The 23,057-nt window shown below is 44.6% G+C and overlaps 1 protein-coding gene across 1 annotated transcript in view; it reads left to right on the top strand.

Moving 5' to 3' along the window:
- NOTCH2 (notch receptor 2) overlaps positions 1-23,057 on the top strand; it is a 73,205-nt gene that overhangs the window by 45,623 nt on the left and 4,525 nt on the right. The window contains exons 16-31 of the mRNA XM_057372802.1: positions 625-853; positions 3,273-3,474; positions 5,969-6,122; positions 7,083-7,267; positions 8,044-8,176; positions 10,308-10,553; positions 12,506-12,618; positions 13,172-13,701; positions 14,433-14,780; positions 15,025-15,167; positions 15,947-16,157; positions 16,780-16,876; positions 17,386-17,554; positions 21,767-22,068; positions 22,416-22,563; positions 22,823-22,920. Coding sequence (XP_057228785.1) covers positions 625-853; positions 3,273-3,474; positions 5,969-6,122; positions 7,083-7,267; positions 8,044-8,176; positions 10,308-10,553; positions 12,506-12,618; positions 13,172-13,701; positions 14,433-14,780; positions 15,025-15,167; positions 15,947-16,157; positions 16,780-16,876; positions 17,386-17,554; positions 21,767-22,068; positions 22,416-22,563; positions 22,823-22,920 — 3,308 coding nt within the window. The remainder of the gene's footprint in view (positions 1-624; positions 854-3,272; positions 3,475-5,968; positions 6,123-7,082; positions 7,268-8,043; positions 8,177-10,307; positions 10,554-12,505; positions 12,619-13,171; positions 13,702-14,432; positions 14,781-15,024; positions 15,168-15,946; positions 16,158-16,779; positions 16,877-17,385; positions 17,555-21,766; positions 22,069-22,415; positions 22,564-22,822; positions 22,921-23,057) is intronic.

The following is a 23,057-nucleotide window of genomic DNA, read 5'->3' as shown; positions in this document are numbered from 1 at the left end:
AACCAGCAATATGCAAGTAGCAAGAGCATGGCAGGGATAAAGAAAATATCAAGAAATGCAGTGATTGAGGAGAATCCAAGGTGGTGTGTGAGTTTGTGAGCTTTTYTGTCAGCCTTTCCACAATCAGTCTTTGATTCTGGGAACAGTGTGAAGTGCTCAGTAATGCAGAAGTGCTCATATGTGTGCTAATATACACATACACATTTGATTTGTCTGGTTTGCTTTCATGCTGAAAATCAAGCACATGAGTTCTCTCTTGTGTTAAGCAGTGTCTGGAAAACAGAGAATATGCTGAGTTCTCATATGAATAAAACTTGGTAAGGAAGAAGAAACACTGCTGTGTTGGTCRAAATAGCCGAGTTTGAGTTTTAAACTGAGAGGCTTTGGGTTTTGGTTGAACAAATTCCAACAGAGAAACCTTTAGTCCTTGAAGGCTGGTCTTGATCCACACCTTCTTGTGAATTTATTATTGATRGTGCTTTGCAGTTACCTGTTCCATAAGGTGGCTCAGAAAAACTTGTCAGTAATTTGTCACACTCTGTGCTGTGAGTTAACATTTTTTCCCCAAAAGCAACTACTTCACTTTTACCGATTTTAACACTTGCTGTGATGCTTCTGTCTCAGATCCGTGCCAGAACGGAGCATCATGCGTGGATGGGATAAACTCCTTCTCRTGCATCTGCCTGCCTGGATTTCATGGGGACAAATGTCAAACAGACACCAACGAGTGTCTGAGTGAGCCGTGCAGGAACGGGGGCTCGTGCACCCACTACGTCAACAGCTACACCTGCAAGTGCCCGCCRGGCTTCGAGGGCACCAACTGCGAGAACAACATCGACGAGTGCACTGACAGGTGAGCCTGGCTGCCCCTGCCTGCCAGAAACAGCTGCTCAGAAACAGCTTTTAGCCTTTTTTAGGGGTGTTCTGTTTCCCTGCCTTTTCTCATGATTCTTGCAAGGAAAGTTTGCTTAGCTCAAAGACGGCTGCCTCAATTTCTTCAAACATTCTTCTAACAACTAGTTAAGAAATTGGTTCTGTTATAGCTTGGATGTGGCAGTGTTTAATAAAAGTTAAAGCAGCTAGAAATGCTAGCTTATTAAAATATAAATAATTCATATTTTTATAAGACCATTGTTATATAGGGGAGCGGAAATAATTGGTTCTGAATGGTTATTCTGTTGGAATAACCAACAGAATATACWAGAAGCTGCAACTACAAAAGCTGAAATACAAAAGCTGCAAAAATGGAAGCAATGGCCAATTGTTAGAAAAGTAGCAAAAATAAGTTAATCCAGAGTTATTGACAGCAAATAATATGAAGAAGCAACCAGGAGAAACACTAAATCCACTGAATTGTACGCTGGAAAGATTTAATCTTTAGAGGTCTTTTAATGCTCACMAATTGGATGTGGTTTAGCGGTGTTGAGATAAAACCCGAGGTCATTCTAAAGGGGGAGGTGTGGAACCAAGTTAAAAATGCTCAACAGCTGGTCCTTATATAAATGGTTCATGTGGTAGTTTTAAAAGCTCTTTGAGAGTTAAACATGTGATTCCATCATCTGCCTGCATATTTATTTTAAGCTTCATTAGGATTAATGTGAGTAACTTCAGATTCTCAAATGGGGAACAATTTCTAACGGTTGCTTTAAAACCCAAGATGGTTAAAAAAATAATTAARAAGTAGTCTGTTTTAGTCTAGTTATCAGAGACAAATTATGCAAAACTCTTGGTTTTCTCATGTATTTTCTGTACAAATAGAAAATATCTTCCCTACCTTTTATAAGAGTGCATTGGTGGGAGAAGAGGTATTTTAATATCTTTTTCTTAAGAACAGGATTGTGTCACTGATGAGCGTGTGTTTAATTTGCACAACAGTTGTTTAATYGAGTGAAGTATGCTGGGTGTTTTAGCAGAACTCCTGGCTCTTCCTTGAGGTTCATCCTGTTTTTGTTTTGGTTATCAGTCAGGACAGAAACCAGTCTTGCAGGTATGAATTAAGGATGTAGCAATTTTCAACGCTCTGCCAAGCTAAACCAGTCACACCTTCYCAACCAAAATTACTGAGCTGTATTTAAGAGCACCACAGTGGTTGGCTAACTTGAATTTGGTTCAAATGATTCTTCCRTGTGTTGTGGGAGAAGCTGCCTATGAGAGAGTGCCCTCTCCTTTTGGTACCTGGTTTCAATGAGACACACCAAGCAATTGGCAGTTCCTCTGTCTTCCCTGCTTTGCCACRAGTGTAAGCAGCAGTTTGTACTCCCTGTCAAACAGAATTCAGCCTCCAAGACAGAGGAACTTCTCTGATAAGTAGGTTAATGTTTGATAAGTAGGTTAATGTTGACATCTCTACCGTAATCACAGTCAGAATTCAGAAATTTCAAACCTGCTTCCTTGCACTGTGAGTTCAGGGAGGTGAGTCAGTGGCCTCTCTCATGGAAATACCCTTTGACAGTGCACCAAATGTAACAGGCGTGAATTTGGTTTGTGTAATTTATCAAACTGATTATCTCAAGTCTGATCTAGGGTTGTTCTTAGAGGAGCAGGAGTTCCTGTACAAGGAAAACTGAGTCAGTTTTGCATGAGGCATCCATTCTCTTAACTTTCCCAGTCACTTCTCCCTAGGACACCTAATCTGGCCCAATTTCTTATGATCAGAAGATTGCGGGGGGAGGGGGATAATTCCTTTGATCTKAATTCTGCCAGGGCATGTATGAGTAGTTTTACAAATCAGGACTCAAAATTCTCATGAGAAGCGAAGGAAGGGATTTAGCAATACCAATACTTTCACATAATTTCACTGAAGAACATGCTTGTGTTTTGCATGTTGTAGGAACCTTTTCCTTGGGAAACCATACCTCTGACTCCTTTGAAGATTTTTAAAAAGGCAAATTGTTTTGTTTCTCATAATTTGTAATACAATTGTAATTTGTAATAAAATCTATCAGTTTGAGCAAGCCACACGAGGTGCTGCTTGCGGTCGCACTGAGGCTGGGAAGATTTCATTAAATAAGTTACATCCATCACTAATGACTCATTAAAACCCTGCTTTACTTTCTTGCCCTGCTGAGGTAAAAGACAGTGAGCTGGAGGCTGAGCTRGAATGCCCTGGGACTGCTGTTTTCTGATTTATGCTTCTGTAGCAGGAAGTTAGCAGTGGTCAGAAGATCCTGTTATCTGGTTTTCTCCCTTATTTCARTCATGTTTATGTGCTCTCCTGTCTGGGAGCTAATTGCACTTTGTCTCAGCTTACCTTTCTTCCCCCTGTCTCGCAGCTCCTGTTTCAATGGAGGYACTTGTGTGGATGGAATCAATTCCTTCACCTGCCAATGTCCCCTGGGCTTCACRGGCTCCTTCTGCCTCACAGAAATCAATGAATGTGCTTCCCATCCCTGCCTGAACAAGGGCACCTGTGTGGACAGCCTGGGCACGTACAGATGTATCTGTCCCTTGGGCTACACTGGCAAGAACTGCAAGGTGGGTGATGTTTTGTGACCTGTTCTGCACTGTTGATTGAGCTGTCCAACAGCARAAGTGACTTGGAGAGATGTGAGGTGCCAAACGTGGCCGAGCTCTTGTTCCTTCATTCCTGGTWTGGGGTGGTTGGCCCATCGGGTTCCCCTGTTCAAAACTGGAACTCATAGAATGAGCTGGAAGATAACTTTAAGATTATCCAACCCCTGTCTGTTTGCAAGGAGGAGAGAAGTGTTTGGTTGTTAGTTCCAGTGACACCTGTTCTCACCTTCTAGATTAGTTTTCTTAAAAGAAAACCAGCTGTTAGTCTTGAAAATGGCTGTATTTCATTCAGTGCATGAAATTGTCCTGATTGAAGACAGAATCTTGTATTAAAAAAAAAAAAAACAAACCAGCAAACAAGCATAAAACAAAAAGCAGAATATAAGTCTGATTAGCAGGRCTTAGATTTAACTGGTTCATTTTTTAYAGGGAGGTAAATTTTAATCAGGGTCGATTGTAGATTTTTTTCATGAGAAGCCAGAAAATGTTCTGGGGCAGTAAATGACGTGCTTGTCCTGCTCACAGCCTCAATAAAAATCTCTAGCCTTACTTGCACTGAACTTAAGTTCAGGCAGTTTACAGTTTTACACAGGAGCTGCAAACCCTGCATACTGTAAATGACTGACTAGTACCTATTAAAAATTCTAACTTGGCATAGCACAATGGAAACAGAATGCTGGTTTTCACATCAGAGTTCCTTCTTTTGATTCTGTTCGTATGAAAACAGCAAGAATTATTTGAGACCATTTCTACTTTTGGAGTGGTATACACTATATTGGCTTCCTTCACCAGCAGTCTTGAGTGTTGCCATTAAAAAAAAAAAAAAAGGTGAATTTCTTAAATTGCTGGAAAACACTACAATTTTGTAASAATTTTGCAACTCTCTTTCGTGCCAGCCTGTCTTTGTAAAGCAGCGAGTGTTGGAAAGAAGCATTTTGGTGGCAGTGGGGGAGGTGCTTTTTCAGAAGTGTGTTGCTAGACATTAAATTGTCAGGTCTGCTTCTAGGTATTGCTAATGGAGGAAGCGAATGCAAAGTAATGAAGTGATAGAAAAAAGCAACCCCTCTACTCCCCTAATTATGCATTCTGGGCACACCACTTAAACCTCATTGGGAGAATTAGCATTGAGAGTGATCGTGAAGTACTGTGAAGTTCAGTAGTTCCTCTTCTGTTATGTTTGCTTTGTTTTTACTGGAGAAAAGGATTAATGTTCCTTTCCCCAAATGAAACGTTGTGGATTCTCAGAAAGTCTGCTTTATGTTCAGAAAAGCATGGTTGTAATGTATTACCCATTTTATAAGGAAACAGAACTTTCTAAATTTATAAGTACTACTCGGAGCTGTATTGGGGAGATTTATAGATTACAGCTACACTGTAGTTCTTGTCTTAGTGGTAAACTGGCTTGACCTAATTAGCAAAGCTAAATAAGCAGCACAAAATCAGACAATGATTCATAAGTTTTAGAATTTGCATGTAAAACAGTCGGCTACTCATTACAAATGCAGAAGCAAGAGGCTCGGTGTTTTTTCTTCTTCACGCTCAACTACATGTGATAAAACTTAATTCCAAGCTTCCTTTTGGTTGCCTGTGAAAGCACAGATTTTTTTACTTTAATCTTTGTGAGGAGACAGTTTGCATCTGAAAAGCAGAACTTTCTGCAATTGAAATTGCATTTTACAGCCAAAATTCAGTGCTACTCACTTTAAAAACCTCACYCTTCTCTCAAGTCAGCTTGAAATCAATCAAATAGCTGCATTAATTTGAAGATGAATTGCTTAAAAAGGGAATTATGGTTAGTGGTTGCTTTGTTTTACGTCAGACAGAGTTATTTTGGGTCTCTGCTTTCATATGATGGTTTGCTGAGTTTTAGACTCTTTGTTTTTATGTGAGGAATCAAGAAAAGCAATACACTTTAGCCCATCTTCAGTTCATTAAACTGTGTGGGGTTTCAGTTGAATCTTAGAAGACACAAACTCAGAGAGGCCAGACCAGAACAAATGGAGCCAAAAGCAGGTATGGTGAGCTAGTGATAGAAAGGAACAGCATGGATCAAAATGTGGAACACATCTGTCACTCTTAAAAAGCAGTGAAGATGGGGGGAGTTAGGGAGAATAGCKGGAAACCTCCTGCTAATGTGGAAATATAAAACCAATCTGAGATAAAACCAGATTTTCTCAAACTAAGCCAGCCAAAGATCYGCCTTCATGGTAAAGTGTGAGGATTTTGAAATAATGCTGCCCTCTGGGGTTTACTCCTCTGTACATTTGCACTTTCCTGGGCATATGAGGCTGTCAGTCAAGTACCTGCCTTAGACTTGGGGAATCCAGTCCACTCTTTCCAGTGTCACACAGAACCAGTATTAGAGCTCCTTTTCCCTGCATCTTGAACTCGTTCTTTATAGTGTTTCCTGCTGGATCTGCCGTATTTCATCTGGTTTGGTTTTTTTTCTCTGCAGTCACTTATGGATCTGTGCAGCAAATCTCCCTGTAAGAACAAAGGCACGTGTGTCCAGACTCTGGCCCAGACCCGCTGTGTGTGTCCCCCTGAGTGGACTGGCGCTTACTGCGACGTGCCCAACGTCTCCTGTCAGGTGGCAGCTTCACAAAGAGGTGAATCAGCATCCTCTGTGCCCTAAATGAAAACATTCCCCCATGCATCTCCTTYCCCCCTGCACCCRTGAGCACTGCATGTGTTGGAAATCSCAAAAAGCTTTGCCCGTAGGTGGTTGATCACRGTCACTTCTCAAGTGAAATACTCTCTGCAAAGGTGTATTTGGAAAGCAAGGCTTTCTTGATTCTCCCTTTCACAAAAAAATATTAGAAGGGAAGAATTAAATATTTTATGAGGTCTCAGAGTTTTGGTAATACTGTTTTGTATGGACTGCCTTTTTGGAAAATGCATCAGCTCTTCRTGCCTTTCTGCTAAATCCCAGGCAGGTCATGTTTAAGACATGTCCTTATGCAAGAAGAGCATCTTATAACTCATGTTAAATATTTTTGCAGAGAGTAGTGACTACTAAGTGCACTATTTAGCTTCACAGGTTAYACCATGGCCCCTCAAAGTAGTAATTTTCTACTTCAGATGATGTACATATAAAAGATTTGGGTTGTAAGTGAATTTTCTCTGGGAACATGGCTTGTAGCCCAGGCAGATGGAGAGTGTCCTGCCAGTTTTTGTCCAGGAAATCCGAACAAGCCGATTCAAGTGTCAAAGGAGAAAGGTGTCAAGCTCACATACTTTTTGGTGACATTCTAGGTACAAACATTAAACCTTTGTACAGCAGCAAGAGTACTTGAGGTGTGTATTCACCTCCGAGTGATACAGCAATAGAGCAGTACAAATACTTCATGCCAGTGTTGAATCCAATGATCCAAAGAAGACAGAGAAGTGACTTCATTTGGAAGCCAGTTTTGGTTCTGATCCACTCTAATTTAAGCAGTGACTCTTCAGTTTTTAGGTTTCAACTTTTAAATTTGTAAGACTTAGCCACATTCATTCCCATCTGAGCTACCAGCGCTGGCAGCAAGCGTGTTTTACATGTTTGCTCACTTGCTTTCCCTCTGTTTCAGGAGTGGCTGTGGACCAGCTGTGCCAGCACTCTGGTCACTGCCTGGACGCTGGGAACAGCCACCGCTGCCAGTGCCAGGTGGGTTACACGGGCAGCTACTGCGAGGTGCAGCTGGATGAGTGCGACTCCAGCCCCTGCCAGAACGGAGCCACCTGCCACGATCACCTGGGTGGATACCAGTGCGAGGTAACTCTGGCGCTATGACAGCAACAGCCCTCCATGTTTGGGATCCTGATACAAAGGAATCAAATCAGAAGCACATGCAAGTGGTAGAGTATCTAGGTGCAACCTGCACCTAGAAGGAATTTTTAATTTGGCTGTAGCAGAAACGGTGCCCCTGAGAGGTTTTTAAGACTGAATTAAGAGGTGTGATTGGAAGGAGATGTGATAGATGGGCATTTGAACTCTGTGTCATTGGAGAGGGGGTTCTTATCTGGAAAGGCGTGGTTTATATTAAAATATTTGTAAAATGCATTAAAAGAATATTGTATTTTCCATGTTGGACAGGCAAAGTATCCTTTGCCACTCAGGGTGGAAAATGCCTTCCTCTGCTTCCTGTTTCCTACAGCTGATGCAGAGAGCAGAGCAGGCCATGAGATTATGGTTTATCAACCTTCCTAAGCTTTTCAGAATGGTAGAACACCTCGGAATCCTGTGCCCAGGAGGAAAGGAGGAGTTTTATATAAACCTTAAGCCAAAACTACTAAGCCAGCCTCAACGCTAGAGGGTATCAGGATTTGATCTGCTMTGTTTTGCAGCAATCAAATCACTTGAATTCAAGCTTGCTCGAGTTGTGTGCTTAAGCACTGCCTGTGCAGCCCTTGAAATCACTTGCAGTTGTTCAGCTTCAAAAGCAGTCCTGATCTGCCCCACGGAGGGCTCTYTCCTCTGTGTTAGCCTTTCTCAGATGTCTGCTGATGTATCTGTTAGGAGAGCATTCACGTTTATTTCTTTCTGGTCAGTGTGTGGCTGGATACCAGGGTGTCAACTGTGAGTATCAAGTGGACGAGTGCCAGTTCCAGCCCTGCCAGAACGGAGGGACGTGCATCGACCTCGTCAATCAATTCAAGTGCTCCTGCCCTCCAGGAACTCGGGGTATGAAGCWCAGCAATGGAGTGAATGTTACAAGAGGGAATTTTCCTTTCTGGCTACTGGTTTCATGAGACACAGTCTRAAGGGAATGCACTGTGTTCTTTGAAGAATGTTCCCAAAGTACACTGAATCCCTTGAGATACATATTTTCTCTTTAAAAATAAATGTTGCTTTTTYCCCCCCTTTTAATTTTTTTCTTTTAAAGGAATAGGTCATGGCAGTGTCCCTTGGGAATGTGTGAGCCATCTTTGGCAGTGTAGATGCACAAGATTACTGTTAAGGTCTCTCCCAAACCTATCTGTTTTGATATAGTAAATCCAAAGTTTATTTTTGGCCAAAGTGCTATGAAATAAATAGGAAACTTTCTTAGTTTTTCCATAGTTTCCAATGTCCTTTACTTACTTAAATTTTTGCCCTTCATTGTCCTCTGTCCTGGAGCCTTCTGTAGAAAAGAAGTTGAGTGACTCTAGGCTACCTTAAACTATTTCAGTAAATTCAAGCTCTTTTATTAAAAGCTCCTTAGAAAAAAAAGAAGAAAAAAAGTAGTCCACAGTTTATATCAGTGGTTTTCAGTAAGTTTGATTCCACAGCAGTGGAATTTTATTGTCATGTTTCTTGAAACCTGGCCTTCCCTGTTATATCTGACCTATGACCCTGGCTTCTACCTTTGAAAATATTCAGGATTTCACATTTTAACCCATCAGTGAATGCTTTCTCACTTGATGTTCTTTTTTTAAACTAATTTCTCAAGTCAGTTAAAAATTTCACATTCCTCTGAACCTTTTCTTTCTGAAGTGTGTCATCTCAATGTAGGCAAAATCTTCAGATATGTGTCAGATATGACTGAATTCTTGGTTYGTAAAGTAAATTTAAATACAGTTATAAAATATTTTCCTCCTGCCTATGAATATGACTAGTTCATTCATTTTAGTGTGGCTGTCAACACATCACCCCATTCTGGATAAGAATTTATTTCATTGTGAATCATTGCACCAGCAATTYTTCATGTATTATTCTTAATATTATTCTTCAATTTTAAAAAACCCAAAAATTAGGGGGAAAAAAAACCAAAAAGAAAGCAGCAAAACAAAAAACCCTGCTGACTAAAACAAAACTAGAAACAAAACCTAATTTTTATATCTCTACRTCAGAGTGTATTTATGTCCCAGTATCTGCATTGCCAGAATTTCTGTATTGTACTAAATCCTTCACCCTCCTGCGAGAGCTTTCGAGTGTACTGCTTTTAATTTTTCAGTCTTTCTTTGTTGAGATTAATTACTTTTTGGATATGACAGATTTATTTTTTTTTTGTAAATGAAAGGAACTGGAGGAGATTGATATGATTATTTAGGATGGTAAAATTCAGCTTTTGTCCCTGGCCCAGTTTGAAATTAGTACTATACTGATGCCAGTGTAATCATCCTCCACATCTAGGTGAATGATTTTACTTGCTCTGGTTGGAACAACAGTAGTAACAGACAAAACTACTTGCTCAGCTTCCCTTCTCCGTCCCCTTGTGTCTGTTACAAGCAGTGAAGGCAGAACCAGCACTARACCTTGTCCCTTGAAAGGAAATCCCATAGGGAGGGAGAGAAATTGCCCTCCCTGGCTGCTGGTGGGAGTTTGCTGTCGGTCCCCAGAAGCCAGACTGCAGGAATGAGTGTTTTATCACAGCTTTTCTGTCGGTTTGTTGTTGCTTGTTGTAGTGCTGTTGCTCCAAACGCTCTTTGCCCAGTCCAGGGCTGCCTGAAGCACAGGGGCTGCTGGCACTCGCAGCCTTTCAAGGACAGCACAGCGCTCCRGGGCTCTGCTCAGTCTCAGGGCTAAATTTAGTGCGTCTTTTTTKGGCTCCGTTTGGTTTTGTGTTTTTAATTATGCCCTTAAATTAAGTCAAGTATGAAAGCTGCTAAATACCAGTATGGCCTAGCRTTGAGGACAGCCTGGATTTAAAACACATGTACCCTAAGCCTCCTCTGGAGCCGGCTGTCTGCAGAGGCTGTGCAATGGATTCAGCTCAGTCTTTACCTGCTCGTTTCAGGGACTGTGTGACATGGCCTTAAAACTTGATGAGCAGCGTAGGAAAGGCACTCGTGGTGCTGTAGCCTCAATTTGTCTGTTTTCCCTGTGTTGACAGGCCGTTTGTGCGAGGAGAATGTTGACGACTGCATCTCAGATTCGGGAGCTCCSCGCTGCTTCAACGGAGGGCAGTGCATTGACAAGGTCGGGGGCTACAGCTGCCTGTGTCCCCAGGGCTTTGCAGGGGAGCGCTGCGAGGGGGACATCAACGAGTGCCTCTCCAACCCCTGCAACCCCCGTGGGAGCCTGGACTGYGTGCAGCTGACAAACGATTATAGGTGCATCTGCCGCAGCGCTTTCACTGGTGAGTGGGCATAAACCTGCTTCCAGCTTCAGTGCCTTGAGAAGTGGCAGTTCTKTCCCTTCCTGGCAGTTCTGTTGTTTAGTCACTTCCCTTTACAATGTCTGATTGTTTCCCCTGCAACATGTCTCAATTTTTAAACCAGTCTTTCTTTTAAACATTCTAAGAAATTTGAGCTGTCTCAAACAAAGGAATCTCCTGAGACACTTGGCTTCCGGGACTTTTCTTCCTTTCCCTGTGGTACTTTYCTCTCCTTCACGATTTCTCATTTCTTGTATTGCAAGTGCAACAGTTCATGTGTCAGTTTCTCCATGGCTTTTCCTTTTGCAAAGCAGCATATGTATTTTCTCTATAAACCAGTGTCATGGTATCAATTAGCTTTTGGCTCCTCTTCCTCACTGCATTTCCTCCTTCTGCTGATGGTGTGGTCAGGATGGAGTATTCTGTGCATAGACAGGCTGTACATTCCTAGATTGGTGATCCTTACACAATCCAACTCTGAATCACAACTTTGCAAGAATTTCACACTGTGCAGACTCATGTCTCACTCTCTAGATCTCCTCTTTGTTAGTATTGCTGCTATTCTGCTTTCTGCCTCCCACTGGGCTTAACTTTGGTCTAATAGKCTCCAGATGTGTCTTAACTTTCAGCTTTTCATTTTCTATGTCCGTTTAACTTCTTATGCATTCAGTTTTGCTCCATTAAAACTTTCACTTTCCCTGCTTCCCAGTGACCTTTCCTTGCATGCTTTACCGATACTTTTTGCTCTTTTTTTTTCTTAAAATTTAAAGATGCTGTGATTTTCCAYTAAATTTATGAGTTTCAGATGTAAAGAAATCACAAAGACATACATWTGAAGAATTCATGTAGTAGTTTTTGAATGCCTTACTTAGACTGCCAAAATAAGTTCCTAAAAGAATGATGTATGAGGGAAGTGGAGCTGGTGGGACACTGGTGTAGGCCATCAGATGGGTTTATTTTAAGCCTGTCTGTTAAGGTTGCTATTATTAATTACGCCTCATGTGGCTTCTGACCCTCATGGAAGGGTTGCTGGAACTCATGGAGCAGGGAGTGCAGGCCTGTTGCACCCCAGGAGGAGCAGGGAGAGCTGCTGTGTCTCAGACATCCAATTTGTCTGGAAATGTTAGGCACAGAGTGGGAGCAGGCTTCCTCCTCTAGCTGGCTGTCTTGTGCACATTCCACTCTGACCCTTCTGCCTGGAGGGGTTGGGTGGCTTTGCTGTGGTCTGTGACTGGTAGGATGCCAGTACTCTGTGGGTCATCCTGCCCTGTCTGCTCCTGTCTGCAAAGTCTTGGCTGCACATGGCCAGAGATTTCTATTCATGTTTTCCTAGGGGGTCCAAGTCATGCTTAGGTCATCCCCATCTTTTGGAAGTCTGGTGTTAGTTTGACTCGGAGCTGCTGCACAGCTGGTCAGTGCAGCAAGGCCTCTGTCTGGTTGATTGGTCTGAGGAGACTCTGCTTGATTCTCCTGTTCATTCATAGTGCATCTGGTCCTGAGGGCTGTTCATTCATGTTACAGTGTGATTTGCCCTTGGGCTCATTGAGCATTTCTCAAAAAAGTGTTCGGAACCCCCAAATCGGTGTGGTACATCACCTTCAGCCTCTTGCCTGGCTGATTTGGAGGTGACAGCAGCAAATTCTGTCTGTGCTGTGTTGAGTGTGTTCTTGAGGAGGCAGACAGAGTCAACTGTCTCCAAATACACTCTGTGGGTTCTGGGGTTGTGCCTTCCTCTTTAACTGCTTGGGCAGCTATGTAGAGACCACACATTGTCTAAAGAGATGCTCCCTCCTTTTTTCAAGGGGGAAATCTCACYGAAGTGCTCAGCTTGCTGGCTCTTCATGGGATTGTTTTACTTAGTGATGATGGCTTTTTGGAGTGAACACACACACATTGCTCTCCTCTCCTCTCCTGTCCCTGTGCCTCCATCTCAGGTCGTCACTGTGAGAGTGTGATAGACGTGTGTCCCCGGAAGCCCTGCCAGAACGGTGGCACCTGCGCTGTGGCCAGCAATATGCCCGATGGCTTCATCTGCCAGTGTCCTCCGGTAAGTGTCACCCTGTCCTCAGGCTGTGCTGCCTGCCTCTAGAGCTCTCTGGCTGGACTCTCACTTCTTCACTGTAGGTAAAGATTGGATACTCTTCACCCACATCCCTTAGTTGATCTCCTTACAGGGATTACAGGTGCCCTGGCACAGTTGATGCTACCTGTCATTACCCCAAACAAGTGTAGAGGTAGGCTCTTAAAGTATCATAGCTTTTCTGTCTTAAACGCAGCATTAAATTCCAGCTTTTTTCTTGCAGTCCTGTGTTTTCCGTGCTTACTGCAGGATTCTCCTTGTTTGTGGCTCTTCTAGGCTTTTTTCAAAATATAATAGAACCTTGTAATTTCCTAGTTTATCCATGAGATTAGGTCCAGAAAGTCATGGTTCCTGCAATCGGGCATGAAGTTGGGTCCAGAAAGTCATGGCTCCTGCAATGARGCTAGAGGAGTTACAGGGAAGAAAGGATTTGCACGTGACACTTTTCCTCCAGCCCTCAGAGTGTTGAAGTGTAAGTTTGTGAGACTGATTATTTTGCCATTTTGTCCCACCCCTGCAGGGTTATTCTGGAGCAAAATGTGAGTTCAGCAGCCACAGCACTTGTGGACAAGTGAAATGCAAGAAGGGGGAGCAGTGCATCCAAACTTCTTCTGGCCCACGGTGCTATTGCCCCAAGCTGTCTGTGGGAGARGAATGCCAGACAAACCCGGGTTGTGCCAGTGCCCCCTGCCAGAAYGGAGGCAGCTGCCACCCTCACTCTCAGCCTCCTTACTATTACTGTCAGTGCCCTGGTCACACCCAGGGCAGCCACTGTGAGCAGCCCGTGACTTTCAGCCCGGAGCCCCGGGGATGTTTGGATTCCCAGTGTGCRGAAAAAGCCAGGGATGGCTATTGCGATGAAGACTGCAACACTCACGCGTGCCAGTGGGATGGAGGTGACTGCTCCCTCACCATGGAGGATCCTTGGGCCAACTGCTCGACCTCGCTGCGCTGCTGGATGCTCTTCAATGGACAGTGTGAYGAGTTCTGCAACACACCCGAGTGCCTGTTCGACAACTTCGAGTGTCAGCAAAATAGCAGGATGTGCAAGTAAGGCTCGGTGCTGAGAACATTTTCTCTGTGTGACTAACATAGCTCCTGCCTGCTGCTCCCTTCTCTTCCATTGTTTCCTCTGGTGTCCTTGCTGAAAGCTTGGCAGCAAGGAGCTTCTGCTGCTTTGTGTAGTTTTTGTCTGGTTTTGGAATTTGTGTGCTGTGCACTGTTGATAACCTGAACAATGGTGATGTGTTAACCTGTTTGATGGATGTGCCCTGCTTTCCCTGGAAATGTAAATAAGAGGCATTTAAACTTGTACTGGATTTTAACAGTGCTGCCTGCTATCCTGAATTTCACTCCATACCAGCAATACAAGTGTTTTCATCCCAGCTGTGTTTGCTACCTCTGAGTRTGTTTTCTGTCTTGTTTGTGGTAGAATTCTTTTTATTCAGTTATTTTTGACAAATGCTGCAGCTTTGCAGTGGTGATTCTCCCTTGGTGAGGCAAGAGGTGTTGGATATCTCAGTAAACAGCACAAGCAGTTCACTTACACTGTTACCAGAACTGAACCGTGGGTTCTTGGGGTGTTCTGCGCTTTCTCCTTTCACCCTCCCAGGCTGCAAGCTTATCCAGCTTATCCGGGGATTGTGTTTCTTTCCTTATATCCTGATTATGAGTGTTATTTCACCTCAAATGATGATGAGGAGTGCAAGAGCTTATCCTTTAGACCCCTGTGCAGAGTGTGTCAGTGCTGTGTGCTGCCCGTGACCCTCTCTCTGCTGCAGGTACGACAAGTACTGTGCAGATCACTACGCAGACGGGCGCTGTGACCAGGGCTGCAACAGTGAGGAGTGCGGCTGGGACGGGCTGGACTGYGCCGGGGACAAAGCCGAGAAGCTGGCGGAGGGCACCCTCATCATCGTGGTGCTGATGCCTCCTGACGAGCTGCTGGGGGATGTCCGCAGCTTCCTGCGCACTCTGGGAACGCTCCTGCACACCAACCTGAGGATTAAGCTGGACTCCCAGGGGAACCCCATGGTGTTCCCCTACTACGGGGAGAAATCGGCAGCGCGGAGCCGTCGGTCGCTTGTGGTCGTTCGCAAGCACAGAGAACTGGAGCAAGAGGTCATTGGGTGAGTGGAGCACTCTGTGTCCCTCTGCCCTGGTTATGTGGTAACTCTTGTTTGTAGATTTGTGGGGCATCCTARACTTTCTGGGGTTGTATTCTGTTTTTTAAATGGGGAGATGTAAYACTATTGAGACTGCCCAATTCAGTGTTGGGGTAGAAGGATTAATGTAAAAGGCTGCAATTGAACCTAGTGCTTTGGCAAAAGTTTCTGTCACTGACTTCTGTGCTCTCTTACTGTGTCTCTGCAGCACCAAGGTATTCCTGGAGATCGACAACCGSCAGTGTGCAGAGGATTCAGAGCAATGCTTTCACAACACAGAAGCTGCTGCAGCTCTCTTAGCTGCTCAGGCCATCAAGGGCATGTTGCCCTATCCCTTCGTGTCTGTCCAAAGTGAGTAACTGCAAAGGAAAAATTGCTTATGGACCAAGGTGGTCATCAAACTTGCAAAAGACTTGCTCAGATTATTGATCATTGTCACCACCTTCACTTGTCTTGCTGTTCAGTATGGTTTGTGGGAGGTAACTTGTTCATCCCCAGTTACAGAAGTATTTTTGTGCCATGTGCTCTGAGGGAACATCTGGATGGTGAGGCAAGGCATTTCATTTAGAGCGCAGTCATCTTAATACTTGTACAATCAGTAATTTCTCATCCTGCAGCACTGCAGTGGTGATGTCCGCACTAAAATCATTCATGTGCTCCAAGCCATGAAGTCAGTGAAAAAAGTGCTATTTAGAGAGAAAGTCTGGGAGTCAYTCCTCAGTCCAGGCTGCCAGTTGTTTTCTCCTCTGGTAGTATGTAAGCCCTTCGATTTCTACTCCCCTATCCTGCAGTCTGAGGCTTGGCTGCAACCTCATACTAGGCTGGCATTATTGCTTTTCCTAGTTGGGTCATGCTCATACCTTTGGCAAGATATGCTGAGTAAGGGTAGTTGGAGGAAGGAGCAAGATCTTCAGTTGAACMGCCATATACTCTAAAAAATACTTTGAGAAACCAGACCAAAGGAAGTCAAAAAGAAGTGATTTGTTCTTACAACAGTCTCAGCAGAGCCTAAAATCTGTGTAGAGAGCATATGCTCCCTGTGGGAAAGACTGTGCAAAAAGAGAGTCTGTAAGTTGAAGACAACAGTCTCCACTTTGTTAATCACACTACATTTTAACTGGAATTTTCAGGCGAGCCCTTGTTACCACCAAAGACCCAGCTGCTTTAYCTGCTGGCTGTGGCAGCTTTGATCATCCTGATAATCCTTCTCTTGGGTGTGATGATGGCCAAGCGGAAGCGCAAACACGGCTCTCTGTGGCTCCCAGAGGGATTCATCCTGCGCAGGGATCCCAGCAACCACAAACGCAGAGAGCCCGTTGGGGAAGATGCTGTTGGACTCAAGTAAGTTTGCATTTAGGCCACTGACATTCTGTTTAYTAGTGGCTCAGAGGATTTTGAGAATGTGGCTGATACATGTTTCATCAAAGGCACTTAACTCCACAGAGAAAGCTTCCTTTTAAGCTAGAACTTCTTAGGCCATTCTTTTAAATACATCTGTTCTGGACAGAAGAATTTTAATTAACTGTCACATATAAAGTGCCAGCAAGGAATCTGATCTCCTGGTTTTGTTTGGTTTTCTGACACTGAGCAGTATAGATCAGCAGCCAGGTACTGTTTGCCTAATCTTCTGCTGGAATAGGTGAGACATTTTTAGGTTGACAGTGGCAACAAAGTTTAATACCTTTAGCTCAATGCATTAAAAATGTGATTTAGAAATTCTTAGAAAAAATGACAATGGAAAGTTTCAAAAGTTCTATGCAGTTTTGGGTTTCCACTGAATTAAACAACTTTGCAGTTCTTAGTGCATTGAATGCCATTGTTGGCTGCCTGAGATTTGTAATTTCTTTGTTCCTCTGTTTGCTACCAAATTTACACCCTGCTGTTAGTCTCTGCAGGGTAGTGTAAATAGAAGTAGTAGCATCTGCTCAGCCTGCACAAATGATGTGTTTTCCTTGTTTGTCAGAAATCTGTCAGTCCAGATACCAGAGGGTACCCTGGCTGATTCTGGGACAACAGAGCACTGGGCAGGTGATGGTGGACCTCAGCCAAAGAGAGCCAAGGTAAGGAGCTCCAGGACTTAAATACCATCTAAAACTGCTGGTAAGACAAACATCTGCATTAATTTCCCTTGCTCCAAACCTCCYTTGGCCTAGGGATTTGTAATATATAATTAATGGTATCTGAGAAGGGAATCCTCAGGCTAACACCACCACCAAAGGCTGGTGGAGAAAGTAGAGAAAGTAGGTACCTTCTGTTCCARTGTCCCCTCCCTGCTGCAGCAAAAGGGACAAGAAGGTTAATGGGATGTCTTGCAGTTCAGGCCTAATAATGTATGGTGGGACTGTGAAAACTGAGAATGCCAAGCAGAGGTAAATGGARAGCACCATTAGCTTAAAACAAAACAAAACTCCCTAAAACAAGAAGAAAACAARCAAAMAACCAAAACACGACAAAAACAACCCCACCCAAAACCCAAGAAACCCCATCAAATCGGAGAAAACCCCAAGAACTTTGTGTCTTTGGCCACTTGGTGGATATTTTGAAGCAGCTGCTTGTTTGCTGTGCCCAGGCTGAGGACCAGGCCTTGCTGCCCGAAGGTGATGAGCCSATAGACCAGCGCCAGTGGACACAGCAGCACCTGGAGGCTGCAGACGTCTGTGGGAGCACCTCGCTCGCCCTCACACCCCCGCAGGCAGACCAAGAAGTGGATGTTCTGGATGTCAATGTCAGAGGGCCAGGTTAGTACTCTGAGTGTCCTTGTGTCCTGCCAGCCACCAGCAACCTCCCCTGCCTCTAAGGTCTGGGGCTGCTAACATTAAAAATTCAATGGAGTATGCAGGAACAGCAGCAGAYGCTTTATGGTGCTCAAGGAAAGCTCAGTGTGCATTCCAGACAAGAAASCTGGAGAGATTAGATCATGGTCTGTAGCACATGGAATGTCATGTAACCAGGAGAAAAGGAGTTCACTTAGCAAACACCTGTAGAATCTTATTTATAAAGGTGTATGCCTAAGCAATGTTATCAGAAATTTTGARTGCATAATTGTGCTGGAAATAAGCCCCAGCTTCTCCACCTGCATCACTGTAGAGATTTGCAGCAGGCTTTTATCAGGACCAACTTAGCAGGTCTTAYACCTGAGGTGTTATCAGCTGTGGAAGCAAGGATAGCCTTTTCCTGAATAAAACAACTTTTTGGCAAACAGTACACCCTCATTAGCAGTGTGTGATGTGCCTGTCCTGGAGCACAGCAGCAATGCAGCAACACTGTTMATGAATTTTTTTATTCTGTGATTTATATCTTCAGCTTATGATGATTAACTCATTGAATTCCTAACAGAACTGTGCACCTTGAAGGTTTCTTTAACATGCAGACTGGCTTGCTCTCTCTCAATCCCAATTTGCTGGATGCCCTGGGAGCCCTCTCCTGCTTTTTATGAGTGTAGCACTAARGCTGTGTAAACTGGTAAGGGCCTGGCTGGGTCATCTGCTACCAGCTGATCCCTGGGCTCTGAGAGAAGTTGACCTTCTTCTGGTTGGAAGAACTGCAAGCATGGCCCTTGTTCATATGCAGAGAGGTGATATTGATCATATTGCTGCAATTCCTTTTTTATTGRGTTTTGTGGGACTATTTCCATGCAAGTTAAGGATGACTAGACCCATTCTTTTAGTTCCTTTCCATTGTCTTTTCTGCTCATTGACCCGTTCGCTCTCCTAATGCAGAGGGAAGGAGGGATTTTTGTGTAACGAGTGTGAGAACATAAACCATCCATTCCTGCCAAATTTAAGCTTTTCTTTATTTCCCCTATTGAAAYTTCTAGTTGTGTGGCAGGGTAAAAGCTTTCCAAGTGCAGGCAGTAATGTTCTTAAGACTCCAGACTGCTTTTCGTGTTCACCCAGAGCTTTGTCCAACAATAGCAATAAATAATACTGACCTGTGAGTTGTTTTCCTGTCATCCAGATACAATTGGGAAGCTTGCAGCAAGCTGCTCTACATTATTTCTAGTTCTGGCGTCAGAAGCAAGCAGCTGTCAGGGCAGAAACAATTTTAAAAGTCTGAGAGATTTTTGAATAACGGGTTAGTAAGGAGGGGTAGGATTCTTCACAGTTAGTGTGGCTGTTTCTCTGCCCTGGCCACCCTCACTTTTGTAGGCAGAGGGAAAAAATGGACCCTTGTGAGAGGTAGTTGCCTTCTGTCCTGAGAAATCTCCTGAAGAATGGGTGGTTCACACCCCAGTAATGCTTTGCTGCCCCTGATTACAAAGGGTGTTCAGGGTGACTGGCCTGGTACAGGTATGTGGGCTGCCACCATCTGAAGCTGGGTGAGTTAGATCCTGGTTGCAGGTGCAGGTAGAACAGTAGAAATCTTTCCTAGAGAGAGGAGAAATGCCTTGGTGTACTGAGGGTTTGTTCCCTCTTTTAACCCAGCACCTTCTGCAGTCTCTCARATTTAAGGGGATCAAGAAGCTCTTTCTCCTACAGAAGGGAGGAGGGGATTTTGCCTGTGGGATCCCTACATTCCAGATTTCAGTACATTGTGCCTGTATGAGACCTTCAGGTGTACCTGCCTGGTGAACTCCTGGCTTTACCATCTCACTCTGAGTTTTACATGTACTCAGGGGCTGTCTTACTGAATGACAGCAAATAGAAGAGTTTTTATAAAATGCTGCCACCACCTTTGTCTCCCCATGCTGTTCTTTTTCTGTGTTCCCCAGAGCAGTGAGGACATTCTTTTCACTGGAGGACATTCTTTTCACACTCACTTATTGTGAGTGTGTAACCAGGGTAATGCAATTATAAGCATAACTGGTAACACCACCTATAATTAAAATTGATGAACTGTCCCTATTATATGCCCCTCTTTTTTTTCAGTTACTGAAACTTCAGTGGTTTAGACTGGAATTTTCCATGCTGGGTGTCTGCCTCCAGCTGGATGCTTTTGGGTTCTTTTCCAGCTCTTTGAGAGAACAAGCTGGAAGGAGGAAAAAAAGACATTGTGTCCACAGCTTTTTTTTTTTCTCTAGTAGTCCATCAAGCACTTAATTGTGACTGTCTAGCTGGATGTGCTATTGCTGGSCTCATAAAACCAGCCGTGTGTGGCCAACTTGCAAAGCTCTGAAAAGAGCTGCACGTACCTGAGAAACTTTGTGGAGGTTGGCAGCTAATTATTCCAAGGATTTAATGCTGTACTATAGCTGTGTCCCTGTGGAGCTGCTGGGCTTGATCACACAGGACAACTGCAGTGATTGAGCAAGCCAGATCCTATCCTGTGAGTGGTTTTTCCCAGAGCTGTGGTGCTGGAGGAAAGGAAAGCTCCTTTCTGTGCTCTGTCTCTCTGCTCTTTGTGTTGTGGCAGTACGGAGGAGAGCMCAGCCTGACTGGAATACTGAGGAGTGTTCATTTGGGACGAGGGAGCAGAGCCAGCAGTGGGAGGGAGAAGCACAAAAGGAGGTATAGGAGAGCAGGGCAGAGGGTCTGTAGACAGGAATGGGTCTTGGAACTGAACCCGGGCCCATACATCAGCACTTTGCTGCCGTCCAACAAATGTTGGGCAAGGAGCCGGTGGAAGGAAGGCTGTGTGTCCTGTGCTGGTGAGCCACTAGGAGGAGCGTGGAGCCTGCTCCTCGCTGGAACCGCAGGTTTCTAGAAAGTTTTGCAGCTGTCCTAAGCAGAGASCCAGGAAGGCTCAATGATCAGAAGYTGGGAAATGRGAGCAGGGCATCAGAGCTCTGTGGGTCACTTTCAGTAGGAGACAGCACCTTGTTTATGTGCACAGCACCCCAGCATGGCTTTGTGCAGTGCACTGTGACTGAGAGCTGTGCAGAGAAGCTGTTGTCTGTCCCCTGCTTGCCCATGGGCTAAATCAGGTACTTGCTGAAAAGATGGTCTTGTATTTCTGCTAGAGAGCTCCAGTGGAGCGATGAGCACAGCATGGTTCACTTCTGCTGCTGAGTGCCYCTTGCTTTCCAGGTGCCTCTGATGGGTGTGGAGTAAAGCAGTAAAATCAGTAAGGAAGCATCAGTGTCTACAGCTGCAGTCTTTGGGTTTTAGGGAATACCATATCATGTTCAGAGGCTGCTGAAACTGAAGCACTTGGCATTTTTATGRGTTGCTGAAAATACATGCAGCTGTTTTCAATCTTAATCATCCTGCACCAAGGAGGGTATTAGCAAGAGTGAAGAATCAGCAGCATGAGGTGGTGTTCCTGCACTGCCCTCTCTGATCAGCACAGAGGGAGATTGATCCAAGGGACCTAAGTTAAATTAGTGGTTTGGAGGAGCCTTTCTCCTTCCACTGACAATGCAGGGATCCTGATTGGACCAGTGTGATTTTAGCCTTTGTGCATATCCCATCAGTGTGAGCCCACCACTGGAGACCTGAGGAGAGTGAGACCAGCATCACCCAAAGTACTCAGATTGTTCAAGAGCATTCYTCCTGGGGCATTTGTCAGCTTTGAGTGCTTGACTCTCACAACTTCAGGCTCTTTTTCATCATAATCTCACTGTGAAACAAAGATTTGTCTGCATTTCACTTCAAGTTAATATCAGCAAAATGTCACCAGTACTCAGTAGTTAGTTGTTAATATTTTTTCCTCCAACATCTATATGAACWGTTATACTTAGCTGTCTGATGATTTTGATTTTTATAGCCCTTGCTTCTCTTTTGGAGTACACTTAGGCTTTACTTTTTGTGGAATCTTTCCACTTAAGCAGCAAAGGTTTTTTTTCTTACAATGATCTTAGTCTTTAGAGAAATATCTTGAGTTTTGTTGGGGTTGCAATAGATACTAAAGTCCTGCTTGGAAGGAGAACAACTGGCTAACTCTGTTGGACTTTAAGAAAAGAGGACTGGGTTAAAGCAACTGTAGAGATTGTGAGGGGGAAGGATTGTGGGAGGTTTCCTTGCCTTTGCTGTCACTGCCAGGTTCCCATGTCCTCATGTCCCCTGTTGCAGATGGATGTACTCCGCTGATGTTGGCATCTCTGCGCGCGGGYGGCTCCGACATCAGCGAGGACGACGAGGACGGCGAAGACTCCTCAGCAAACATAATCACAGATTTGATCTACCAGGGTGCCAACCTGCAGGCACAGACAGACCGCACTGGGGAGATGGCCCTGCACCTGGCAGCCCGTTACTCCAGAGCTGACGCTGCCAAGCGGCTCCTGGATGCCGGGGCGGATGCCAACGCTCGGGACAACATGGGGCGCACACCCCTGCACGCAGCCGTGGCTGCTGACGCCCAGGGGGTCTTCCAGGTATGGCCATTGGGGAACTCTGTGTTCTRTATTTGTATGAGCCTGTCCAGGCTGTGCTTTGTTCACTCACAGCCCTGCTCTCATGCCTTCCACAGTGTGGTGGCTAGGGAAGAAATATTTTATATCCAGTTTCCTCCGGTATTCATAGCTCGAATAACTCAGCATGCATAAATTGTCTGGCATGTATTTATTTGGTCTGTTTGTCCCTGTCACCTATTTTCTGGGTCCTTGCATTTCATTGCTCAGGATACTTTGTCRCTGTAAAATTTCTGTTGAGATTCTGCCAAATCCTCAGTTTCAGTCTGTTAGTGGTATTGAAAAAAAATCCGTGTTTCCCTGTGGTCCAGATCCTGATCCGTAACAGAGTGACAGACTTGGATGCTCGGATGAATGATGGGACGACCCCGTTAATTCTGGCTGCACGTCTGGCTGTGGAAGGGATGGTGGCCGAGCTCATTAATTGCCAGGCTGATGTGAACGCCGTGGACGACCATGGTAATGTGAACACGGTGTACCAGGCTGGGCAAATATTTGTCATGGTGTAAGCAGGGAGGGGTGGGCTGCTTCTCTCCCAGAGTGGGGCTGCTCATGAATTCTGTGGCTAAATCACACACTGGAGGCTCTCCTGTGAAGTCCTCCAGTGGTAATAAACTACAGGCTGCTGCCAGTGGCTTGGTTAGACAATTCTGGAAGGGAAGCAAAATAGCAAAGTATCTCCTTGGTTTGTTACTGAAGTTGTTGGGTTTCCCTGCAGGTAAATCTGCTCTTCACTGGGCTGCTGCTGTCAACAACGTGGAAGCAACACTAGTACTGCTGAAAAATGGAGCCAACAGAGACATGCAGGATAACAAGGTACAGTGTGGGGGTGCTCAACAAGCCTGTGCTTCCCAACTCGAAGTGTCTCTTTGCTGTTGGTAGTGAGCTAAGTTCACATTTTCTAAACTGGGTGCTCAGTGCAGGTCTTSCAAACCCAGACTGATGGGAGCTCT

Source organism: Malurus melanocephalus, unplaced genomic scaffold (genome assembly GCF_030028575.1).
Source record: "Malurus melanocephalus ecotype Western Australia unplaced genomic scaffold, MMel_1.1 scaffold_178, whole genome shotgun sequence".
Lineage (NCBI taxonomy): Eukaryota > Metazoa > Chordata > Aves > Passeriformes > Maluridae > Malurus > Malurus melanocephalus.
This window is presented reverse-complemented; position numbering and strand designations above follow the sequence as displayed.